The 27,527-nt window shown below is 40.7% G+C and overlaps 1 protein-coding gene across 1 annotated transcript in view; it reads right to left on the reverse strand.

Annotated features, from left to right (window-relative positions):
• APEH (acylaminoacyl-peptide hydrolase) overlaps positions 1 to 27,527 on the reverse strand; it is a 2,062,145-nt gene that overhangs the window by 1,016,902 nt on the left and 1,017,716 nt on the right. The window contains exon 13 of the mRNA XM_044078262.1: positions 24,482 to 24,533. Coding sequence (XP_043934197.1) covers positions 24,482 to 24,533 — 52 coding nt within the window. The remainder of the gene's footprint in view (positions 1 to 24,481; positions 24,534 to 27,527) is intronic.

A 27,527-nucleotide genomic window follows, 5' to 3' on the forward strand; every position in this document is an offset into this window, starting at 1 on the left:
GACATGTTTGTTAGCACTGGAGTATGACCATGGTCAATTCCTAATTTCAAACTCTTGCTCCTTCCCATGACATCCACAAAACAGGTTGCCTAGACTGAAATTAGCTTTCCTTCACAGGTGATTTTGGAAAGAAGAGGCTGTACATCCGTAGGAGTGTGAAACATTACTGACCCCAACTCAAAAGGCAAAGGAGGCCATTACAGAGTTAAGGGTTAGCATTTACAGCAAATGACTGCTACATTAATGGTCTAAGAGAAGACTATGATTATCAGAAGTACAGCTGGTTCAACCTGCCCTACGGCATTTATAAGCCTAGCCAGAGTGTATTTGGCTTCCGCCACCCTATTAGATTAGCCTACTGTGCCTCTGTAAAGTAGGTCACAGAAGGTACCCTTTTAAGATTAGTTTACTGTGCCTCTGTCTAGCAGGGACACAGAAGAGATCCCAGGAGTGAATTTGCAATTTCCCATCTACGCGTCCAGATTTTGCTTGAAGAGGGTCAGCGAGGGGCTATGTCTAACATGAATTGGGATTCTATTCCAGAGTGAGGGGAGCCTCTGGGAAATGAATCTGTCCCTCCAGCATGTCCTATTTACTTTTGTGCTGACGTTTAGGTCCCTGGAGCGTGTAGCTCTAAGGGACTTGGATTTTCTGAGGTGGAGCATGTCCATTAATTCTGGGTTTGACATGGCTTTGTACGTCAGGGATAGATCGCCTCTGAGTAGGCGGTAAGCAACTTGAGTAGAGCTGGAGTTTCTTTAGTCAAGCTGCATAGGACATCTGTTTGTAGCCCATGATCCTCTTGTTGAGGTACTTTTGGGGTCTCTCCAGTTGCTGCAGGTGTCGAGTAAGGTACATCCCAAAAGGGGCATTGTATTCAATTATGGGCCTGATGAGTGACGAGTAGAGGGGCACAATGACCTCTCGATCTAGATGCAAACCCTTTCGTGATAAGGTGGGCTATATAGAAGATTTTTCTAACCACTTTGACAACGTGATTATCAAAGGAGAGCTTACTATCTACGTTGGTCCCCAAATCTCTAATTACTTCTTCCATACTTAATGGATTACCACCTATGTGGTAATTTGTGGGCACCTTGTTTTTCCCAAAGGGGATGACTATGCACTTTTTAGCATTTAGCTTGAGGCCGTAGCTCTGGCACCAAGCATACGTCTCTGTGAGACCCTTTTGGAGGATGCTTGTGCCAGCTGGAGATTCGATTATGGCCCCCAGTTTGCAGTCATCTGCAAACTTTGTCAGCCATAATCCCCCGTGTTAGCCTGAACCCCAGAGAAGTATATACTGAAGAAGAGAGGTCCCAGAACTGAGCCCTGTGGGACGCCACTTGTTACTGGTTTGGATTCGGACATGGCACCTGTGATTCTGACCATGTGGGTTCTATCTCTGAGCCAGTGTGCAACCCATCTTGTGATATAGGGGTTGATATTTAAGCTGGTAAGCTTATTTATGATGCTCGAGTGGGGTATTGTGTCAAAGGCTTTTGCGAGGTCCAGGTAGGCTGTGTGGACTACCTTGACCTCATCTATGGCTTTGGTAACTGTTTCAAAGAAATCAACTAGGTTTAAGAGGCAAGATCTGCCCTTAAAGCCGAATTGGGTAGGGTCCAGTGTCTGGAGGCTCCCAATGTCTTTGTTTATGAGTTCCATGATAATATGCTCCATAGCTTTACAGACAGGCAATGTTTCATATTTTTATGTCTCCAGTAAGCCTTTTGCTTACTGAGATGAGAAAGAACTTGTGGGTATAGACTAGGGATTTCATTTACTCCAAGCCAACCTCCAAGACTCTAGCCTCATGATCTTTTGAAAAGGAGTGTTAAAATCCCTTTAGATGAACACATGATGGAGACAAACAAACTTGCTGGATAGGTTCCTCTCCTAAAAAAGTACAGTTTTGTACCTACCATAAATGTAGATGTCCGATAGGTATGCATCTGCAGTCCTAACATATGGGTTGTCCTGCCTCAGCCAGCCCTTTGGTCGGCCGGATTCCAAAGTCTGGGTCTGGCCTCGGCTGATGTCGCACTTCACCCGACGTCACAGCTGCTGGGGTATAAAGGCATCAGCCGACGCCATTTTCCTCAGTGTTTCTTGCCCCAGATGCCAGGTGCCCTCTAGGAAGGCTAAATTTGGATAAATGCAAATAATTCCAAACAGTAGAGAGCAAACAATATATATATATATATATATATATATATATATATATATATATACATATATACAAACAAATACACCATAATAGATTCCCCCAGCTAGCTAAAAGGGGTAAATACCCTAGGAATACCACAGAGGGGAAGGAGGGTGGGTAATCCTGACTGCAGATGCATACCTATCGGACATCTACATTTATGGTAGGTACAAAACTGTACTATGTCCTTCAAGGATGCATCTGCAGTCCTAACATATGGGTAGAATACCATAGCCAAACTGGGGGAGGAGGCACTAAGATAAAGATGGTGTAGTTAAGATCCCTTGCAAAACAGCAGTTGCAAAACCTGCTCGGGATCTAGAGTATAAGGGAAGATTATAATGCTTGGCAAATGTATGCACGGTGCTCCAAGTAGCAGCTTCTAAAATGTCTTTGGTAGCCACTCCTCGTAGGAAAGCTGTAGTGGTGGCTGTAGCTCTTGTGGAATGAGGTCTGATATTTGCAGGAGTTGTCTTTCCATGAAAAGAGTAACAAAATCGAATGCAATTTCCTATCCATTTTGAGATTGTCTGTTTTGAAATTGCTTTTCCTTGCATTCCTGTTGCATATGCTACCAGAAGCTGGTCAGTTTTTCTGTTGGTCTTAGTTCTGTCCAGATAGTAGCGTAATTGTCTGTGCACATCCAAGGTATGTAGCAGTCTTTCCCCCGTTCTGTGGGTTGGGGAAGAATGTAGGTAAATGAATCGCTTGGTTCAATGATACTCTGGAGACCACTTTTGGCATAAAGGTAGGGTTAGTTCTCAGAGACTCTATCCTGATGGAAGATAAGGAAGGGTTGTACTGCCATTAATGCCTGTAACTCAGATATCCTTCTTGCTGAAGTGATTGCTAGCAGGAAGGCAGTTTTCCAAGACAAGAACTGTAATTCTGCTGTTGCTGCTGGTTCAAAAGGGGGTAGTGTTAACTTTTCCAGCACAAAGTTGAGATCCCATGTAGGTAAAGGTGGTTTCCTTGGAGGTTTTACATTTTTTATTCCTCTCAAGAACTGCCTGAGTAGAGGATGAGAGAAGACAGGAGGATCCATGTTGTATTCTGCTGAAATTGCTGATGCATGAATCTTAATGGAGGAGTAGGACAGGCCATTGTGGAACAGTTCTGCTAAGTATTCCAGGATGTGTGCTATGCTTGCCAATGAGACATTTTCTCCCTTTGCTGCACTCCAAATGAGGTATCTTTTCCACTTGGCTGAATAAGTTTTCCTTGTGTGCCTCCAGGATAATGTCCTTAACCCTCTGAGATAAAACTGGGTTATTTTGTTTTATGCAATATTCCAAGCAGCTAGCTGCAGTGTTTTTAAGTTTGGATGTAGGATCTTGTAGTTGTTCTGTGTTAGAAGTAAGGGACATAGAGGTAGAGGCCATGCGTGTGTCCGAGACATGCTTCTCAGTAGCGGGTACCAATGTTGCCTCGGCCAGTCTGGAGCTATCAGGATTACCCTTGGCTGATCCTCTCTGATCTTCAGTAGGACTTTGTACATCAAAGGAAGAGGTGGGAATGCATATGCTGTCAGGTTTTTCCAGCTGAAGGAAGGGAGTCCACCCTCCAAGCAAGTGGGTGGTATGCTCTTGTGCAGAATTTCTTCAATTGGTGGTTGTGTGGGGAGGCGAACAGGTCTATCTCTGGTAGTCCCCATTTCTTTGTTATGTCTTTGAAGATATCTGGATGCAGCATCCATTCGTGAGCATCCGTGGTAGTTCTGCTTAAGGTGTCTGCTAGTGAATTTTCTTTTCCTGGTACAAATCTGGCCTGAAGTTGAATGTTGAGATTCAGGGCCACATTCCACAGGTCCATTGCCATCCGGCATAGAGGATATGACTGTGTACCTCCCTGTTTGTTGATGTACCACATGACTGTGGTATTGTCCATCCTTATCAGCAGATGACCCTGTTGAAGGAGTGGTCTGAATGCCTGGATCGCATGTTTCACTGCCAGCATCTCCTTTAGATTTATGTGTAGATTCAGCTGGTCTTGGGTCCATAGGCCTTGTATACACTTGCCCACCATGTGTGCCCCCCAGCCTAGGTCTGAGGCGTCCGTGGTGATGGTCTGGCTTGGATGAGGTTTGTGGAAAGGCAATCCTCTGTTCAACTGACAGGCCTGAGCCCACCACAGGAATTCTTGCTTCAGGCATGGAATTATTGGAATCTGGGCTTCTAGACTGTGCTTGTGTTGAGACCATACATTCCTTAGGTACCATTGCAACTTTCTCATATGCAGCCTGGCATGCAGAATCAATATTATGCAGGATGCCATGCAACCCAGGGCTTGCAGGACTTTCCTTGCAGTAAGCTGAGTTTGTGTTGTTAATGTCATGAAGTAGACTGGTAGTTGCTTTTGTTTTTCTTCTGTGAGAAAGGCCATCTGAGTTGATGTATCCAGTTCTGCACCCAAGAATGTTATCCTTTGGGATGGTACTAGTTTTGACTTTTGCATGTTGATTGTGTATCCCAAGGCTTGCAACAGTTGTATGACATTTTCCAAATCTTTCGTTAATTTTGCCTTGTTGTCCGCTTGTATTAGGCAGTCGTCCAGGTATGGGTAAATTTGAATTCCCTGAAGCCTGCAATGAGCAATTACTGATGCCAGGCATTTTGTAAATACTCTGGGCGCAGTAGATAAGCCAAAGGGCAATGCTGAGAATTGATAATGCTCTGATCCTGCAAGAAATCTGAGGTGTCTTCTGCAATCTGGTCGTATAGGGACGTGCAGGTATGCCTCCTTGAGATCTAGAGTCACCAGCCAAGACTCCTTGCCCAGCATGGGAAGAAGTTGCTGGAGGGTCAGCATTTTGAATTTTGGAACAATGAAGTATGTGTTCAGTGCGGACAAGTCGAGAATAGGTCTCCATTGATTTTCTTTTCTTGGTACAAGGAAAAGCCTGGAGTAAAATCCTTGGCCTTGTTCCATAGGCGGTACCTTTTCTATAGCTCTCATCCTTAGTAAGTTGTTGATTTGTCTTACAGCGTCTGTTTTTTGGCTTGGTGGTAGGTTTGGCATTCCTCTCTTTTTTGGTAGAGTGTGTGGAAGTGAAACCTGTAGCCCTTGTCTATTGTTTGCAAAGTCCATTTGTCTCCTGTAATGTAATGCCAGTTGTCGGAAAATAAGGCTAGCTTTCCGCCTAAGGGTGCTTCCAGTTGTTCCCTGGTAGGCGGAACCAGAGCCAAGTCATTGTGTCTGCCCTGTGGAAGTGGTTGTAGTTGAATCTGTGGCAGTACTTCTCTGGTTGGTAGGTTGCCACTGACGTCCCCTGTAGGCACCCCTAGATTGACTTCTGCCTCTTGGGCGTCTATTTCTGCCTCTCTGTGCTCTGGAGTTGTCTGGAAAGGACCAATTCTTCGAAGGCCAATTTCTGCTAAACCTCGGAGGTTGGACCTGTAAGAAATCCTTGACTGTTTGGACAGATTTTGCTTTTTCTTCCTCCTTCTTTAGAACCTCCTGTGCAGGGGAGCCAAACAAACTTTTTTTCTCCATGGGAGCATCTAGGAGTTTTGACTTAACATGGTCTGGTAAGGATTGTTCTTTTAACCAGGCATGCCTTCGAATCACTGTTCCAGTCATAGCTGATCTAAAGGAAGCCTCCAGTGCATCATAGCCACATTTTAAGAAATGGTTACTGACCTGCTGAGAGTTATGTACCAAATCCTGAAGGGACTTGCGGTCTATAGGTTCAGGAGAGGACAGTTTTTTATTTAGCTGGTCTAACAAAAACTCCTGGTACTGAATCATGTGAAATTGACAGTTTAAAGCCCTGGCGAAAGAGTAGCAGAAGTATAAACCTTTTACCCCATCTCTCTAATGCTCTAGATTCCCTTTCAGAGGGAAGAGGGTTTTGGCAGAGGCAGCTGCCACCTTTAGGAGCCCTGTGAAATGGTTTCAGGGTCTGCAACAGGAGCCTTATACAAATGGTAGTGTGTGTCCGGGACCCTGTAATATCTGTCAGGCTTGGCAGGGGGCGGAGGAAGAGAATCAGGGGCAGTACAGGCATCATTATATGCATCATCAACAATTGTTAGTACTGGAGGAATGGCTAAAGGCCTATGCTGTGGTAAGTGTAAAAAAGTCCTTAGCCTTTTCCTTGAATCTGAAAAATCCTGGCCCTGCCATTGGAAGTGTTCCCTCATAGCATGTAAGGTTTCCCCAAAAGAAAATTCTTCAGGAGGAGAAGCAGAAGGAATGGAGTCTTCTGCATCAGAATCCTCATAAGGAGAATATGGGCCTTCCTGAGGGTCTGAGATGTCTGAGTCATCCGAGGAATAGTCTGTAGAGACAGGTTCCGGGGGTTCAATCCTAGGCCTCTTATCTGGAGGGGGCTGAGAGGCCCTGTCTGGGTGAGGTTGGGATCCCCTGATCAAAGAAATGAGATCCTCAGCCAGGCTGAGTATTTGGGAACTAGAGGTAGGCCTATGTGAGGGAGTTTTAGCAGGTAAGGCCTTAGAAGATTTAGCTGCTTTAGCCCTGGAAAAGCCTTGATAGACATAGAAGCAGGGGGGTCTAGCAGCCCCACGTGCAGGGGTAGATATGTCTAAAGGAATAGCGTCTGACAAATCCTGGGTGCCTGCTTCTGTAGCAGTAATTTCAGTAGCAGATTCAGCCATGCTCTGTGAGGCCTCGGCTATCGGAGGCATGCTTTCGGCCGAAGGAAGAACCGATGACTCTGTTTCAGCGAAACCGAGACACTGTGGTTGGCCTAACCGTGGTTTCAGCCAAAACCGCGGACCGCGAGTGTCGGTCCTTTTCCTTGCGCTTTTAGCTAATTGTGTAGTCGAGTCTCCGGCGGCATTTTGTAAGCAAAAGCGGGACCAAAAAACTCCTCTGCAAACTCCGACCGACGTCTAAGCGTTCGTCGGTTGAAGGAAGCACAGGCTAGACAAGCTGATACGTCGTGGTCTGGGCCTAAGCAAGGAAGGCAGTAAGAGTGGAAATCCTTATGAGGTATTTGTTTCCCACAAGTTAAACAATTATTTACTTTGTCTGACATCGGCTGAGGCAAGAAAGAGTCCCCAACGGGGTACTTAGCTTCTTAGAAGTCTTCGGTAGTAGAAATCTCTGGATCTGACCGACCGGCACTTGCGAACACCTTCTGCTTCGGGCACCACGCGGCAAGAAAGACTGAGGAAAATGGCGTCGGCTGATGCCTTTATACCCCAGCAGCTGTGACGTCGGGTGAAGTGCGACATCAGCCGAGGCCAGACCCAGACCTTGGAATCCGGCCGACCGAAGGGCTGCCTGAGGCAGGACAACCCATATGTTAGGACTGCAGATGCATCCTTGAAGGACATCAAGCTACAGCTGTCTTCACATGCAGGTCAAGCAGTCTTTTGCCCTAGAAATGTGAATAAACTGTAGGCTGGAAGAAAACCGGAGACCCTTTGACTAGGAAAAGTAGTAAAGATTAATACTAATGACAACCACACAAGCCTGGGGGGTAACTATATGACAATGTATTTTTACAGGATGGGTTTTAGATTGAATTCTGGGGAAAAGCTCACAAGCAAAAATGATAAATGTCTGGTCATGCCAGCAGTCATCAACCTCATATTTAGAATAAAGCTTTCCATAACAAGAAAGAAAAAGGTGCAGAAAGTCTTTAAAATTATTACACTTACAATAAATAAAACTCATTTTTTCAAATAAAGTGATTAAACACGAATGAAAGACTTCTACCTGACTGCTATATAAATATGAATATCTACCAAAATCTGGCATTAGTACACTTCTAAATGTATGGCTTTACAAAGATGCATTCCTAAGCAAACCCAACAAAATTTAAATACCATACAACCACCTACTCTTCCAAAAGGACTAGAAGATGAAGTGAACAGAAAATTAATTCAGCATCTATCAATGTCAAATGTTTGATTTCATGCTGCTTGGTAATGAGACACATTTTTTTCAAATTCAAGTAAGTTGTTCTTGTCCCTAAAAGATTTCATGTTTATTACAGAATACACCTGCAAAGCCATTTGAAGCTTGTCTGAAGGTCAAACTGAGCTACTAGATGTAAATTATTTCATGCAGCTCAGCAACTGTAGGCAAAAAACACACATTAAATCAGGACTGACAATATGCGGGCTAAACTGTACCTCAGCCTCAATTGCCAGGCAGCTCCTTAATGCCGTGTGCCACCTGCCAGATACTTTCTTTTAAGGTGTCAGGTAGAAATGTAAGGCAGTATTGACCGACATTCAAAAGTTTGCTCATAAAACTATAGGTAGCATGGATTGTAAACTAACAGTTAGGCTGTGGCCTTTCACAGAAATGTGCTTACTCTGAGATACAGTGACTTCAGAGTTAGCGTACATATGTAGTAGGGGTGTGGAAGCACAGGGGGAAAATCCCCCTTGAAAAATACTTTTAATATGTTAGTTTTCAGTTCATAGGTTCATAGGTTAGTACTAGGCTAACTGCCCTTGTAACTGCCCTAAGGCCGCTAGTTATCCTTGTGAGATTCAAACCCTGTACCTTGTGTTTGTAAGGCAAACACTTTAACCATTAGGCCACCCTCCCTTCTGGTCTTTTGCTAGGAATCTATACATTTTCTTCTTGTTAGTTTTCAATCTCAATCACTACTGCCCTGAATTTTTGTCAAGAAGCTTTATTTTTATTTTAAGTAGTGTGGTTGTCATTAGTATTAATCTTTACTTCTTTTCCTAGTCAAGGGGTTTCCAGTTTCAAAAGAACAGTAATCAGCTGTCTGAGTTTCTAACAGAAAATTGCTAATCTTTACATTCTAATTTGAAATACTAGAAACTTACATAATTATGAGAAATCACCCATTAGCTTACATGTGATGCTTATAATAATTTTGTTTTCCAAAGGATTAGTTTTAAAACTTCAACAGGCTTTTTCTAACTAAGCCTCACATAAACAATAAATGTCACTTCAAGGTATTTGTGCCATGATGATTGTGTACGCAAGTAGTTAAACATCTTTCGGGGATTAAACAACTTGGGACCTGAACACCGACAACTACCACATTCATGAACAACTCTAGTGTCAGTCTATGCCAAAATACTGGGAGATGACAAGGTAATGTGTTTTCCAAAGTAAATGTGGGCTCATAATTGTGATGCGTACTAATATTTAATTCTATAACTTTAGTATAGTGTTTTTGTGGACTCGGCTTATACGGCAACAATGAAACTTTCAGGCATTTATGTAAAGTATAGTTTGACCAACAGAATGAAGAACAGTCAGAGGCTAAAAAATACATTTTGGGTTTAATCTGAAATGTGACAATTGTAAAAAGGGACAAACATACCACCACATTAACCAAATAAAGTAATAAATTACAGATTATACATTTTCTAAGTTTTCATCATTTGTGCCCCAGCATTAAGCCCTCTTTTTATGCCACCCTGTGAAATGTTGTCAGTAACTTTCACAGGATGTCTGAGATAGGATTCTGCGTGGTGATTCCAAGCTCAACATTTTTGATAAACTCCACAACAACAGTGTTGCACATTTCCTTTCATTTAGTAAGGTTCCAAATATGGCAGTATACAAATATGGGATGAAAATCTTACTATGTCCTTGTAATAGCTATCGGTATTAACTGAAATAATAGAAAGACCCATGTTCAACTGGAATTATTATTTCAAAAATGAATTTATCTATAGAAGTATTAAAATAATTCAAGCAGAAATACTGAATCCAGTAAAGGAAAATTTAGTAAATCTGGGAGCGAACTGAGCAAACATTAGTCCAACTATAACTGGTGAGCTGCAACAGGAACTGTCGACAGAGGGGACTGTGTGTCGTAGACTGTAATCAGAAAGCAATTTTAACTTTTGAGAGCACCTTAAATACTGTTTTAGCAGTGAACAGAGCAAATAACTATGCAATATATGCAAGCAAATATGCAATAGCTGTAAGTGAAACAGATTGTTGTGAACATAAAATAATACAACAGCACAGCTGTAAATTAAGTGTACCTAAAAGTAATAAAGGCAGCAAGGCTAATGCATGTTAAAGATGGCCTGGAACACATTCAATTCTCATGAAAAAAATGGGCATATAGCAAGATTTTGAAAAACGTAAGAAAAATAAAATAAAAAATAGAAATAATAAGCAAGCAAGCATTTGCTGAAAAGAGAGAAGATATTTTAGTAATGACTGTTTACATAAAGTTCATGGTGACAAAAGCAGCACAGATTGCACAGCAAACACCTATGAACCTTTCATAAGCAAAATAGAGTGTTAACCCATTCCTGGTAAAGACGGCAAAATAGAAGACCGGGAATGCTGAGGCGGATACTGGCAGCAGTATCACTAGAACGAAATGAGTCAAATTCAGAGGTGTAAGTATCACAGTTCTGCAACCAAATGAAAGTGCTGAAAGTTTATATATAAAAACAACTACAGGAAGCCTTTAACACTTATGACAAACAAGAAGGAAGATTACATTTCTTACATGGGCAAGTATTGTCCCAACTTTGTCGAGAGGAAGCTGGGTAAAGAAAATGTTACTTAAACATGGGAGAAATTAAGCATTTATCTTCTAAAAACTGATGATTAAAGTTTTTCCAGCAAATGCTGAAATGAAGTTAAAATTTTAGAGATCCATAGCAGTTCCTTAAGTTAATGCTGAGGCACTGAGGAGGTTACTTAACTCTTTTCAGTCTGACTTTTACTACAGTGCTTTACCACAAAAAATATTTCAAGAAAACCCTACAAAACTGCACATACTTGCACAAGTACTGACGTGAGACAACACACCTGTACATAACTAACAAACAGAACACTGAACTGACAAAATATAAAGTTCTTACCCACATTCATGAATATGTATTAAAGGCTGGCCTAAAATAACTGAATCAAGGTTCGTGCTATACAACTAAGAGACAGCTATTAAGTGTCAAGCAAGTGACAGTCTTGTATGTGTTTAGAGTAATGCTGCCATACAAAGATTTTTTTTACTATTTTTTTTTTGTAATACTGAAAATGTTACAGCAAGCTCATCTTGCAATCCACAGACTGAAAGAATTATCCACTTCACACGAGGGCATGGCATGGAAAAGGATGTGAATTGGGAAGGAAAAAAATTTGTGATGAGTCTCAAGCATACAAAAAAAATGCATATTCATAACAACGGGAGGTTTCTACTACAAGCGCTCAAGTCCCAAGTGCTGAAAGACTGCTGTCTCAAGGCCAGGGAATTGAGAATCTTTTAGCTTGTAAAGGCTGAGACTCGTGCTTGAGCTCAAATATGAGTTGAGGCAAAAAGTTGCCACACCTTTGCAGAGCACATTATTTGAGCTTGAGTGAGGTAAGTATATAGTTGAGGTAAGCTGGAGGGAGGGGCTGGAAGTCTTGATAAGAGGATTTGGGTTTAGAGAGCAGGAGAGAGATTTTACTGAGGGGTATTCTAGGGTTAGGAAGCAGGAAAAACAAATTAAGGCTACTGAGCAGGACAGGAGTTTTAGGCTTAGGGAGCCAGAAGTGAGTTTAGGGTTAGGGAATGAACAGGGAATTTAGGCTTGGGGGGAGATCGGGGTTTTCAGGTTTAGAGAAGGGGAGTGGAGTTTTTTTTAGTAAGGGAACAATGAATTGGGTTAGGGAATGGGTCAGAGGTTAAGGGTTAGAGTTAGGGAGCTGGTACGGCTCTACAGTTTTGCAGGGCCAGGTGTTGAGAGGGCTAAATAGTTAAGGAAATTCAAGCTAGTGGGAGTTAGAACACTTGTCTTTTGAGCAAGTGTCAGTAAGCAAATGTGTTTCAAGCTAATAGCACATGAGCACTTGTACACATGAAAATGATTATAGAAACCATGGTCTAGTCTGGACTGCATGTGGATTATGCTGGTCCATAACCAAAAGATATATTTTCAAATACTAAAAGGGAAAACATTCATTTTTTGGAGGATTCTGGAGGTCCTTGAGCAAAATGATTGCACTGGTCTTATGATAGCACACCTAAGTAGATGGATGGGGATGTTACAGGAAAAAGTGCTGCTAGACTGTGGACAAAGTCTACCAGTTGAGAAATGGCATTACCAAGTTTCCCAAGCCAATTGTGGTAGGGTTACCACCTGTCCCACTTTGCGAGAGACAGTCCCTCTTTGCACAGTTGTGTCCTGACAAAAAATTTAAAAAATGGCAAATGTCCTGAGATTTTAGGACACAATTATTTCCTATATGTTATGTAATAGTTGCATAAAACAGTTATTCTCTATCTAAAATATCTAAATGTTATAAGAAACAGAATAAGCAACTAAAATGCTACAAGAATAAGCTTTTATTTAGGTAAAAAAGTTAAGTTCTAGTCTTTGTACTGACCGTGGGTATGTGTCTGCTTGTACAATCTGATGTTTGTACCAAAAATGTCCCACTTTGGCCATTTGAAATCGTGGCAACTATAAACTGTGGTGAAAGTGCAAAACTATGCTCTCAAAGAATATCTGCTCTCAAAATTGCTGAAAAAGGGAAACAACTGTTAATATGGGAATAAGGGAATATTTGCTGAAAATGACTATTCGTCAACTACTAGGAAGAAGAGAATGAAGTTCATTTCAGCAATCCTTGAGATGGCTTATTATATGGTTCAAATTGATTTATCCAGTTATTTTGATGGTGAATTTCCCTTCTGGACTAAAAACTGGCTCAGAATTGGCAGTGAAGGAAATGGAGAGATTTTGGGACTTCCAGGAATTGTCAAGCAAGTGAGCAGAGAATGAAAAGGGAATTGCAAGTCACATCCCTTTTAAGCAAGATGCCTAAGAAAAATTACTAGTGAAGCCCTTTTTACTGTTTCAGATGAAGATAGAGGAAAGAAAAAAGGCTATGGAAAGTAACTCCTAGTTAATTTGAGACCAGAGCGAGTGCAGACAGACGTAAGCTAGAACAGGAATCAGAGACTGAAGGGAATTAGAAGGTGTTAATTGTCAGTTAAGGTACAATGGGCTCATATAAAGAGGAAACTGGTATCAGAACCAAAATTCATATTATGTGATTTTGTTGAAGGAGCTGCTGTGGCAATTTTACTTGAATGGGATTGGAAAATGAGGAAAAGGCCATAATAAAGCATCTTGCTTGGCTAGTGTGAGACTCGTAGCAGCAGAATGAGATTACTGGGTACATTTGAAGGAGTTCAGTGGAATGAATGGCTGACATACATGGTTTAGAAATGGACACCCATAAGAAAGATGGCACAAACAGAAAATGGGGAAATTGCAAGGTAATGATTCTGTCGCAGTTTAGTTATAAGAAAAGTGAGTTGGAATACAAAAATGTAGTGGTGGTTGCCAAATCTATTATTGTGCTATTTACAGATGCTGCAAAGTTATATTGATGCCATTTTATTAACAGACACAGGACAGCTTTGGTTAGAGACATTTACAGAGAGAAACTGGGAGCTTTTCATCCCCACTTGGACTAAACTTATAACTTTCCCTCAAGCAGTTGTTTATGGACATAAGGAGTTTGGGGGGGTGGGATCGCACTAGGCAAATGTTGCTAATGGATAAATTTTCTAATGCCATGACTGAGCTAAGGCTAATGGACACAAAAGGAAGATACTGCAAGACTGAAATAGAAAGAAAAATGTATATCGTTTTAGGTTATTATGGTTCTGCATTACTATAAAAGTGCAACTGTTTCTATTGATTTACATGTACATTATACTGCTGTGCATATTGGAAAGTTATTCATATATTCTTTGCAGTGCATGGAAAGTGATAATTACACTCCAAAATATGGAAAAAGACAAAACAGTTAATGCTAGAGTGGCATGAGACCCGACCTTAACAAATGCTAAGTACCCCCTGCTAAGGTTGTTAAAGTCTGGTCTCGGGCTACGCCGTAAAATCTGCTAGCACAAAAAACAGCAGCAGAAAAAAAAGAAGTTATGTACTCCCTATAACATTCCATATGTGTTGTTCATTTTCATTCTTCCTCAACCAATGGGTTTGTATCCGATCCTCAGATCCAACTCAGCCACTTTCTAAAGCTTCTAGGATTCAAATCTCAAACTCCTCCCTTACCCACAATGCCCCTGACCACTACAACATCTCAGATCAAGTTTCATGTTATTATATACATTATATGCATATAGTACAATAACAATGGTATGACAGGAATGTGACAGCTGAAAGATCAGGAGTAGAAAGAGGAACTATGATTCCTAACAACACTTCTGTTACAGTTGGAAAGGGGGGGGGGGGGTTGAGAAAGAAAAAAATGGAAAAAAACACAGATAGAACATTATGGTGAGTACATAATTTCTTTATCTGATGATGTCATTTCCGTTCGTTCCTCAACCAACAGGACAGAGTCCCAAGCTACAGTAACCTTGGTGGCTCTCATGGAAGGATATTCTGGAGCACCGCAGAACCAAAAGCAGCTCTATTTCTGGAGAAGGTATCTAATTTGTAAATCACAATAAAGGTATGAGTATTTGACCAAGAAGCAGCTGCACAGATATCATCAATAGAGGCACTTGATCAAAAGGCTGCTGGAGCAGACACTGATTTAGCTGAATGCACCTTCAATTGTTTAGGTAATGCAATACCTTTCAAAAAACAGATGTAGGAAATGCAATCTGCTATTCATTTAGCCAATGTAACCTTTCAGGCCGGTCTTCCCATTCTCATATTAGAAAAGGAAACAAATAGTTATTCAGATTTTCTGAATGCTTTTGTTCTTTCTGGGTAAAAACACAATTGGCTGTGTACATCAAGAAGGTGAATGGTATATTCTCCTTTATTTTCAAATTTAAAGAAATCTGGTAAACTGATGACCTGACTTATTATTTTCAGAGGCAACTTTTGTTAAAAAAGAAGAATTTGTGCGTAAGGTAACTATCTTTATGAAAAATCAAATACGGTGGTTTGGAAGATGGTGCTTGTAGTTCCGATACTAGCCTTGCAGAGGTTATAGCTACCAAAAACACAGTTTTCCAAGACAGAAATCTGAGATCCACCTTGGCTGATGGTTCAAAAGGGGAACGTACTAAGACCTGTAACCATGGTGAGATCCCAAGGTGGAGTAGGGTCCTTTATTGGAAGTCCAAGTAAGAAGCTACCCCTAAGAAATCTTTTACACAAATTAAGATGATGCTAAAGAGGAAGCATTATTCCCCTATATCGTAGTTTGAGATTGCTGCTAATTGAACTTTAATAGCCAAGAAACTTGCTCTATCCTAGAAAACTGAGGTAAGGAAGTCCAGTACTACTGGGATTGGAGCAGTGAAGGGGTCTAAATGTTTCTGATGAGCCCAAACAGTGAATATTTTCCATTTACTCTTGTATATTTTCCTAGTAGAGGCTTTATAGGAAGTTACCAAAAATTTTCGAACTGGAGAGGAAGGCCTGGAATGTCTAGTGATCATCGGAATTGGAGAAACCATTAGGTCAGTCTGAGACCTACAAGGTCTGGGTGAATCTGCCCAGAAGGAATGAGATAGGTCATCTGGACTGGGATCCAGTGTACAAGCAGGATGTATTAAGTGAGACCAAAGAAAGGGAGCAATGAGGATCCCTCTGCTCTTCAACCGTTGTGGTTTCTGATGCAAGTAGGTTACAGCAAGGTTGACCTCACTTATGGAAGATCATGTTTGCCACCGACTTTTTGAGAGACCACTTGTGAGGCATAAGGATACTCCTGCTGAACCTGTCTTCTAGAATGTTGGACTTCCCTGGTATGGTGGAAGAGATCGCCCATTGCCAAACCCTCACTGCTTCTCAACAAAGGGGGTAAGATCAGGTTCCCCCGTTTGCTGATGTAGCTGACTACTAACTTTCTGTCCAATTGTATTGCAATAGTTCCTAGAGGGAGAAAGCTCTGAAAGGCCTGCAATGCTAGAAACACTGCTCTCATCTCTAGGACGCTGATATGCAGACTGGTCTCTCGTATTGACCACATGCCTTGGACCAGCCGCCCCAAGAAATATCTCCCGCAACCCAACTGGGAGGTGTCCATGGTCAACATGGCACTAGGGGGAGGAAGGATAAATGGAAGCCCTCGCTTGATTTCTTTGGAGTGGACCCACCAAACAAGAGAATTTCTGCACACTCGAGACAATTTCATGGGATGACTCAAGCAATAGCAATGAAAACATCACTGCACCGCATGTGTAAGCAAACTGTGGGAATCAAATTTAGAGTGGCAGCCATAAAACCTAATGCTTTGAGAATCAATCTTGCTTGGGGCACTGAAATGGCAAGAACTTGCCTGACGTATGTTCTCAATGTAAGAATTCTGTTCTGAGGCAAGAAAGCTAGGCAACTGACTGTGTCCAAGCAGACCCCTATGAAATCTATCACTTGGACTGCTTGTAGATGATATTTTCAGATGCTGATTGCGATTCCCAGTGCAGGTGCTATGTGGACAGATAATCTAATCTGAATCCAAGCAGCTCAGGTGAGCTGCTACCACTGCCATAGATTTGGTGAACAACCTGGGGGCTGTGGTGAGACCAAAGGGCAGGACTCTGAACTGGTAATGACTGGCTCCCAGCTGGAAGTGGTGAGATGTTCATGAGCATCTGTTCATTTTGATGTGATAATATGCATCTTGAAGGTCGATTGAGCACATCCAGTCACCCTTCTGTACAACAGGCAGAATGGACTGGACCATGACCATCTGAAATTTGGAGTTCTTTATGAATTGGTTCAGATAAGTTAGGTCCAGAATTGGCATTCAGTCCCCTGTCTTTTTTGACACAAAAAATACCTTGAGTAAGTTCTGGATCCTGTTTAGTCTGGTGGATTCTCGTAGATGACTCGTTTTGCCTAGCAACTTTGCAATTTCTTGAGCTAAATCCCTCTGATTGGGTGGAACATCGGAGAATTTTCTTTGGTTTTACTGGAAGTTGTAAAAAAGGAATGAAGTATCCTCTGGATATGATCCTTTGCAGCCAAAGATCATTTGTGATGGCAAGCCAGGTAACTTGGTGCAAGGATAGGCACCCCTGACTGCTCCAGAGAGGGGCAGTTGGGCAACCTTTCAGGAGCACTGGAAGGACCAGTCCGAGAAAGAATCTTGAGATCCTTGATTCTGAAGACCCCCCTCTGCCGTGTGGGTGACATCTACTATTATATATGTTTCCTTCCCTCTATATCTGGGGAAAAAAATATGTTCGACTCCTGGAAAAGACCTTGAGATTTCTTGAACCACATTTTCTTAAAACCACACTGATTCCTAGAAAACTGCCTCTGTGGGGTAGAAAACCGAACTCCACCAGCAGACAAGGTCTTTCCATCCTGTTCACTCCAGGAGATCATCTTTTCACTGTTGGGCCAAACAATGATGATCCATCAAAGGAAGCATTGACAAATGATGCTTTGAAAGGTTGCATGAAGTCACAAAACTGCATCCAGGCACGTCTCCTTATGGCTATGCCTGAACCAGCTGCCCTCGAGGTACCCTCTGAGGTATGCAAGATTAACCTCATGGACTGTAGGGTTGCCATTCTGAGGAAAAGTTTTTCTTTTCCTCTGCAGACTTTGGCCCTGGGGCAGAATTAGAGTTTTTTTCTTCATTAAGTCCCTCTACAGTCTGGTGAAGTGTGCCAGGTAATTTACTGATCTCAATGCGAAAGTCAATGACACACAGACCCATTTCCCAAATTTGTCCAAAGCCCTAGACTCCCTGTTAGGGGGATGGACAGTTGAGATCTGTTCCGCAAGCTAATTCTTCGTGACTGCCACAACAACCATGACATCTATGGGAATTCCTTTTGTCCAGTGCTATCTGTAGGTGCAATAAATATTTTATCTGGTCATTTTGGGGTAGGTTTCATGCAGTCTGGTTCCTTCCACGCCCTGCAGGAGACAAGATCTATAAGCTCATCTGCTGGGGGGGGGGGGGTAACCCAAGATGTAGATGGGCCAGACACAAAGGCTTTCATAAATACTGAATCCTCCTGGGAAGGGTTTTGGGCAGACCAGCCACCTTTCTGGTGAAGGATCTCATCTCCCCTCATCAAAGTTGGTATCTTATGTGAGGGAATCCTGTGGGAAATCCAGGTGCCTCCTTTTGCATGTTCTCTTAGTAGGACCTGTCTCAGTGGGATGTTCTAGGGAGGTAATGGAAGAGATGGGGAGCTCCATAGGTGGAAATGTTTGGAAGCTCTTCTGAGCGGACTGTCCCTGAGGTGGAGGATGTGAAGGCTCAGACACAGGATCCAGAGAAAGAGCAGGGAATAAGTTCAAAGATGGGAGAGTCAACACTACTCTTGGCTGAGAGAAGACCCACTCCACCACCTCAAAGGCAGAGGGACCTGGAGAGACAAAGGAAAATCCCTCCTGAACACAGAACTCTTGGAGCAGACAATCCCAGAGTATCCCAGATCCCCAGCTTCAAGGGAGGAGTCAGAGCCGAACTATTAAGCACCAAGGCTCCCAGAGGAAGCAATGGCTCTGCAAACTTTGGAGTCAAAGTCAACCCATCGGACCCGATGCCAATGCTTCGGTTCGAACAGAGTTGGAGCCAATCGGTTTAGGGAGGTAGTTGGAGTTGAAGTAGATAGAACTGTCGGATCAGATGGGTCAACTTCCGGGACTTTAGTCCATGGGCTATGAAACAGATGGTCAGATCGGAGGAGTAACACAATGGGAAGAAAAGCAGGTTGGCAGCTCACGGATCTAGTGAGGAATGAAGGTGGCAAAACCCCCATCTGAATCTGTGCCCCGAGGAATTTCCTCATCATCCTATCCACCTCCGCTTCAGAAAGACTATGAGAGGACCTAATGGAAGAGGATGCGGAGGGTGGCCTACAGGACTTTCTGGGAGATTCCCATAAAAAGGGTGACCTTAACCTTGTGGACACTGCTTCTGAGGAAAATCTGGGAACAGGGATCCAGACAGAGGTAGACTGTTTCGGATCTGACAGTTTTGGAACCTTTTTGGAAAGTCCTGAAGACCAAGTCTGTGGTGTAGTCCTGGCAGGAGAGCACTTGTGGTGCTCCCTGGGTTACTTTGATTGTTTTAGTTGGGGTTTGAGCCCCTGAAGTACCACCTGTGAAGGAAGCTGAAGCAGGGAGGATTGTTCTTCCAATCGCTAATAGCCCTTTGATTGAAGGCTGCACAAATAGCACATGGGGAATCCAGATGTGCTGGGCCTAAACAATAAACACACTCCCTGTGGCCATCAGAGTTAGGAATCTTATGCCCACAGGAACTGCATTTTTAAATCCATTTATCTGCCATACTGAAAAAATGGAAGAGTTAAGGTACAAATAAAAGAATGTTTTTTAAAGGAAATGGAAAGAAAGAAAGAAAGAAAAACTACCAGTAATGGTAGTTAGGAGATATACCAACAAGTATGTGGAAAGAGAAGAAACTACCAACAAGAAATTAAAAGAAATATCAAAAAGGCATTATATGGATAAGGAGGGAATAAATATATATATATATATATATATATACATATATATATATATATACATATATATATATATACATATATACACACATATACATACATACACACACACACACACACACACTAATAACCGCCGCTATGAAGAATTAGTACTATAACACAATAAACTTCAGTAAACTGCAGTGAAATAACAATCAATCAGACTGTGAAATAAATAAAAACAATGAGGCTCAGGATAGATTCAATTAAGCTTTATGCACACACATAAAATAGGAAAATATCAGAGAAAAATATTAAAGATTTAACATACAACACTTATACACCCCAAAGGAGCTTGAGAAGTCACAATCCTGACAGTCTTGAAGAGCAACAAATGAGATCTGACGTGTTGTAGTGGTCAGAGGCATTGTGGACAAGGGAGGAGCTCGAGATTCGGATCTTAAAAGCTTTAGAAATTGGCTGAGTTGGATCCGATGATCAGATATGAACCCATTAGCTGAGGAACGAATGAAAATGACATCAGATCATTTGTTTCTGCCTGCTGTCTATTGGTAACATGTCCCTGACTTCCTGTTCTAAAGTTGGGAATTTACAAGAATAACACAATGTGTTTGTCTGATTTTCTGAAGGATACAAAGACTGAAACCTAAACGTATGCCATTACTTAATGTATTGAATCCTCAGACGTTTTCTGAAAATAACTGTCTTTTTGAGGAACACACCGAACATATGAGGCAAAAACCTGGTCATTCAGCGAAAATTTGGACAGTTGAAAGGCATGGAAGGCATGTATAAAAATATGGGGCAGTGTGTTAAACTAGCTTTTGGAAAGGGCTTGCTAAGTGTTTTACTGTAAAACACTTAGTGTTTTTCCTTTTTTCGTTTTTATTGTAACTTGTAGTACATGGAGCAGATAAAGCTTCAAGTACTACAAAGAATTATGAGCAGTTCACCAGTGCTAACCTAATATTACATGTTCTCCACATGGATCCAAGATTCACCTCTCAAGCTTCATTCTCCATGCCTCAAGTACATAAAGTGGTTAGCATCAGCAAACCGCTCATAATCCTCTCTGTTAGACACCTTTTGTTCAAGTAGGCAATCAAGTGAGTTATCCATATGATATGTGAGGGGGAAGGAAAGAATTACTAATCACCTAGAATGGGGCTTAAACTTATGACATGGGATGTTACTCGGTTAGGAGATAGTGGGAAGAGGACAAAGATATTACAAGGACTGCATGAAGCCACTGAAAAATACTTCTGCAGGAAACGTGTCTATTTAAAGATGAAAAGCATAGATTCATCCAGATGGGATTCAGGGGGACTATGTCCAGAGACAGTGCAATGGAGGAAAAGGAGAGTTTTAATACTAGTAAAGAAAGGGACCCCTTTTTCAAGGTGGATGGGGTTAAAACAGATTTACAGGGTCAATTTGTATTAATCAGGGGAGATTGGGGGTATAAAAGGCTGACAATAGGGAACTTTCACTGGACTCTGAAAACAGGAATAGAGGAATTGAAACAAATTTGGCTAAATGTAATAGATTTTATGTAGGCAATAGCAGTTTTTTGGGGGAAACTGAAACCTAGTTACAGAACACACTAATGTTACAAATGGACCAAGAACACTACACATAACGAGAGTCAGTAGAATATTTCAGCAGTTGATTAAAAGTGTAAGGACTGGCTGATTTAGCTGAATTTGGTGTAACAGATAAACGACAAACAGATCTACAAGGAATGGAACAAGGGCAAGGTTAGAAAGGTGGTATAGAAAAAGAGATAGCAGGGACTTGATTTTGCATAATGAAGTGCTACCTATCCTATTAACTGATAGTGTCCAGGTAAAGCTAGAGTTAACAGACATAGAATTAGTTCAGGCAGCAAGACACTGGAGGTTAGCCCTGAGCTAGCTGAGGAACACAGGGGGGTCAGTCAGATCATGACCAGATTAGAGAAAAATGTTTCACAACTTGCCTATACAAAGATGAAAGCTTGAACCGAATAAAACAGAGACTAAGGAAGGAAATTCAAGAAACTGATGAGACTGGAAACAGGAAGAGGATAATAAAATGAATAAATTAAAAATATTGCAGGAAAGAGAAGACAGGTTGAGAGAAGAGGAACACGGAAAACTCTACGAGCTTGAAAATACTGGACAATAAGATGGAAGAGAAGGTAAATGAGAGTAGTACAAATAACTTTACATTACAACTCCCCTAAGTATCAGACGGTTCAAGCAGGAAGACTGAGACAAATGAAGGTGGAGAGAACTACATACAAGATTAAATGCTCTAAAGTAGGACAGATAGTGAAAAACTGGGTGGACGTATGGAAGACACTACAGGACTATTAAGCTACACTATATTGTGATGAGGGTGCAAGAAGGAGATGGAGAAGGGCGGTGGAGAAATTCTTCTGGGGTCAAGATTTCCCAAGCCTATCAAAGCAAGAAAACCAGTTTCTGATGTTCCCTATTACCTCTGAGGAAAGAGACTGGCAATTGAAAAATATGGGACATGGTAAAATTCAATGGGGGGGGGGGGTTCTAACTGAACACTGGAAAAAGTAGTAGCTGCAGCATAAGATATTGGACAGACAGCATACACTATTTAAGGGCATAATGGAAGCTCACATGACCCCTGACTCCTGGTATGAAGCAGTAATATCTCGAATACCTAAGGTGGAGTAGAGTTAGGATTACCAGGATCTTACCACCCTTATCTCAGTTCTTTAACACGATTACAAAACTTTCATGGGTATTATGGCCATTAAGCTAGCTACATTACCACGAGTCATTGGGAAAAAAACAGTGTGGGTTTATAAAGGGATGAAATACCTTGCAACAATATTCTAAAGAGACACACAATTTCAAATGAGGTGGAAAAGGCACAAGGAGTATAATATTGTTGAGCTTAGACACAGATAATGCGTTTGACCAGGTGAAATGAGAATATTTATGGGAAGTTTTGAACAGGACGAGGTTTAGAGAAAAATTCACACACTTGCTATAACAAAATAAACTATCAGAGGTTGACAGCAGTATTAAAAGGTGAATGCAAGATTAACAGGAACTCATCCCCAACGAGAGGAGAATGAAATGGGGGGGTGCCCCCCTTTCAATTTGTTCTACATTTAGACCCCACTGGCACAGACAGTGAGAGTTTACAGTACAAGGGTGGTGATGGCTAAAGGGAAGAGAAACTGTCACTATTTACAGATGATGATATTCTAGTCTTAACAGACCAAGAAGCTGATATTATAAGAGTGAATAAAATATTGTGAGATTCTGAAGAAATTTCAGGTTACAAAATAAAGGAAAGACAAAAGCGTGGGAATAATTTTTTTACCATCTATGGAGTTTAGACAGGAGTATCCTTATTGCTGGGGACATCAGAGAATTAAATACTTTGGGATTAAACTGGGGAGGGGGTTTTTGTGAAGGATTCAGCCAAGGTAACATGATCTTGTACATGGGAAACATTGAAGCAATTCATTACAAAATGACCCCTCGTTCCCCAGATATATGCCAAAGAATACAGGCTATTAAAATGCATACTGTACCTGTCATAATTTATGTAGCACAATCATTAGTATATGAACCTGGGGAGAAAGCTGGAAAGATAACTGACTTTATATGGGTGAAGAAATGACCTAGGGTACGGTGGCAAAAGTTGATTTTGCCACAGGAGGAAGGGGGACTGGCACTGCCTAATCACCAACAACACTATATAGCATCACAATTAAGACTCATTTGCTGCAGAATGAATATAGTGCTAAACAGAAATCAATCCCATCAGAACATGGTGGGAGGGTCGAATGGACAAGGCGGTGATAATCTGAAACAACTAACAGGAAGAGTACAGGGTTATTCAGTACATGAGAGCTTTAAGAAATACAGTAGAGAGCATCATGGACAGGAAAGAATATGCCCAATATAAATATGATGTAGCGCCAAATTAAATATAAAGGCTACAGAAAACTGAAATGTTGCAGTATAAAGCAATCTATGATGTCTATGCAATGCATGACAAGGAAAGAAAGACAATCAGGAAAAAAGTTTAGTGAGAATTCTGAGAGAAGTGAGACCAGGAGAGTCTAGGTTGGTGAATATATAAAATATTGATTCTGGACAGACAGAAGAAAAAATGGTCTCAAAATCATTTTTGGCAAAATAGAAACAATACAGGAGACAGAGAGAGCTATATCAGATGGTTAGAGTAGTCTCTAGATTGTAGAAATTCAGGATGCGTTTGCAGAGATACTTTGACACATCAGAAAGATTATACAAGATGTGCTCAGAGACTAGCTTAAATTGGAGAGTTTTTTTTTTAGACTGTCAGCATAGGGCATCTGACATTCTGGAGCATAACAACTATCCTTAAACCATTTGTCAGCAGGTTAATAATATGTCTATACAAAAACTCAACCACCACCAAAATCGCAAAAACGAACCACAGGAAAACCTTTAGCGTAGTTGATGTGCTAACCCTAAATTTGCTCCTAATCCTAACAGCTTTTCTAGTCATTAATTCACAAATGTACACTCCAGTGTCTAAATACGACTTTCCTTACTTTGCTTTTAAAACCTTAATTTGGATGTAATCGCATAAAGAGAAGCTAAGCTTCAGCAGAAATAAGTATTGTCTATTCGTTAATCCATATATCTTCTGCAAACAAAAGTTTCAATTACATTGTCTTTATAAACAAAGTTCTTCAGAAATACACATTTATAACTGCTAAGGCAAAAGACATTTTACAACTGCAGATGCATATGCAGGCGAAAAGCTTAAAATTCTGATATTCAAATTCAATTTGTTTTATTTTTTAACACAAAACTGCTTAAAATATCAATTGTTTAACTGTGACACCTTGAAAAAGATGGAGTCACCGCTGAACAGCTAAGATAGTTGTCAAGACAGTTACTAACCTTTTGTGAGACACTTCACTGCTCCTGATGTAATATTCACTTCTAACAGCACCTGTATTAACGAAAAAATAAACAAACTGACCTTATTTATGCACTTCCTAAGTAAATCATCCAATTGTAATATTTTTATTCTCTCTCCTATGTGTTTTTCTTTACAGAATGAAGGCTTTAAAAGAAGGGAATGCATAACATACTCTACCCATTTAACAGTAGTAAAACCCCCTGGGGCTCCTATAAAAATGTAACTCTTAAATGGCATTGAAGTGCTCTGACATTAAGCTGCATCAAAAACACCACAACATTTTTAAAGCCCCCAAATGTCAGAATGTACTAGTTCTACAGGTAAACATATAAAGAAACGCACATCACCCTTTTTCAAACAAAAAACAATAAATAGCAATCTACACCCCTGGCCTTATTCTTCTGCTTTTTGGCATTGCAGTGGTTCATTTTTAATATGAAATCTTAACTTACACGGATAACTGAAGTCCCTTTCAGTGATAACCTTGAAGCAAAATTAAGTGACTTGCTTTAAATTTCATATATATTCTGTTTTCCTTTCATTTTTTTGATCATTGCATAGTTGGGCTAGTTCAAGGATCCTTTTTAACCTTAGCCAGAGTCAATACAGTGAAAAATTAAACATACAATTACAAATATGAAAAATTCTACCAAGTGCTTACTTCAATGCAACAGTAACATGTAAAAGAACCAGAAGAACAAATGAGTAAAATGGCGTTTAATAACCCTGCAGGAGATGATTACAGTCAAACCCATACCCTCCATCTTGCTGGTCTGCTTTAGTTTCAAACCACACGTGGCTATTCTACAATTCTCCTCTGGTGTCTGGGTATGGTATGAGTGTCTGCCAAAGGATCAGGCCATGACCACCAATGCTGGAGGTATAATTAACAAAGAAGTTTTCAAAAAAGACAAACGAGTCCTACAACTAAGAGAACATCAATGAAACCAAGAAGATGGATACACAAATTATGCATAACACATTAGATGCTGATCGGTCAAGACTCTTCATTAGGACTTTCAAGTGTAATGGATGTTAGTCAGAGAAAAGACCACCCTGAATAATACCATTACTCAGAATGTTTAGTCTTTCTCCCTATGGCTTACTATAATTGTTTTAAAGAATATAACAAAACAGAATTAGGAAGTGTAGGTTCTTGGAATATTAAAAACCCTTGTCAGCTCAGCAAGAAGCCTTCCGGACAGCAATAAAATTAAATAAACAAATGCACATAACTTAAACACCACACTGGTTGTAAATGTACCAATAAGGACAGCTGAGAAGGCAAAAGGAGTTTGAATGAGCATGCCACAGTCACAATCAGTAGTTAGAAATAATGAAGATGAAGGATTAGCAATGACTTTGAGCCCAATGGTTGATTCATATGATAAAAATGAGACAAATATCAGACAGAACAGGATCATCAGAATTTTAATGGATGAGGGTGTAAGACAATATACATATCTATTCAGGCTAAGGAAATGAATTAAATTCAAGTAACATGTATCCTAAACAACTTTATTAATAGTACTAATGGTATAAATAACTGCGAATCTGAATCATTACAGGATTTGGACTACAGCAATGAAGGAGAGTTTATACAATAAATGTACAGTTATAACTGTACTCACTGAAACGTGAACGTTCTAGTTGCACCACTTTCTTTACTAAGTCAGACAGCTGAGCATGTTATACATTTCTTAATCAATATCATGAGCAAAATTAAAAATAGCTGCTTATGCCTCAGAAGAGAAAGATCTGCTTTTGCCAACCTATAAGCAAAAGTGTAGGAGTAATCTGTGTGTGTTCTTCCAGCAGTTCCTCTAGGAGTGTCTAAAGGCTCAGTTTTAAAACCATTTAGCTTAGGACATGCATAAAAAACATGTACCCAATCTCCTCTTTCCTTTGTGAGCATTTCCAACAATCAGTATTGGTATTGGGAAACATTCTACTTAACCTTGCTTGTATGTAAAAATACTTGTGGAGGCATTTCAAGCCCAAAATTTTTAATTTTCTGACCTGCATAGCTGTGGGTAAAACAGAAAGATAAGAAAACCAGTCTCCCTCAGGAATACATATAGAGTGATCTTTCCTATTCCTTTTTATATTTCAGAGTTAGTTTTTGTTTTGTTACGTTTAAGGTTTTAACACTTTTTTGTAACACGACTTCAATGGTCAATCCCATTTCTGATTTCTTTCACTAAAGTAATTAAATCTAACTCTACTAACTGCCTTGACCAATTGCATGTTTTTAATTTTGAAATTAGGCTCAAATACTTTAGTTGTGAACCATGAGGAAGATATAGGCCTCTAATTTCCTGCCAGGTTTATACTCACCCTTCCTTTTTTAGCTATTTGGGGCATCTCTACATGTGCCCCCCCAAGGAATTATTTATCTGCCTAACGACTGTAGCTTGGCATACTGGCAACAGTATATATACTTAATATCTGAGAGTGGGAATAATGTAAAAGCTTTACTCCTTTCTAATATTTAGCAAATCTCAGGAATGATTTTATATATATTCACCACTCAAACAATCTAAACCAGTCAGCATGCCTTGGACAAAAAACCCACTCTAAAAACATACCTTTCCGTACAGAAAAAGTTGATTTTTTTAAATTTACAGAGTATGGTGAATGCCACAGGTGTCCAATAAGACTTTAGGTTAGGGGCTGAAATACGTCCCAATGATGAGTTCATTTATACCCTATAGCAGCAGACATGGGCTGCTAATTTTACTGAGTTTTTTCATCTTTTTTCTTAATACTTGTAAGATCCTGGGCCCAAGACAGCAACCTAGCACTTGATAATTATACAGTAGTAATGGTAATATAAACCAGTTCAGTGCCTGTTGTGAAGCCTGGACAATACCCCACCGGACTGTCAACAATAATGTGATGATTCCCACTATCCTGGGTCAGTAACTAAGGTGCTTGAATCCTCATTACTTATTCCAATGTGAGACTGTCACTTAAGAGTAATATTCCACAATTTTCTCCTAAGAGCACAATAGGAACATGTTC

The sequence above is a fragment of the Protopterus annectens genome, chromosome 7.part0, assembly GCF_019279795.1.
Source record: "Protopterus annectens isolate FY-2018-M chromosome 7.part0, PAN1.0, whole genome shotgun sequence".
Classification (NCBI taxonomy): domain Eukaryota; kingdom Metazoa; phylum Chordata; order Ceratodontiformes; family Protopteridae; genus Protopterus; species Protopterus annectens.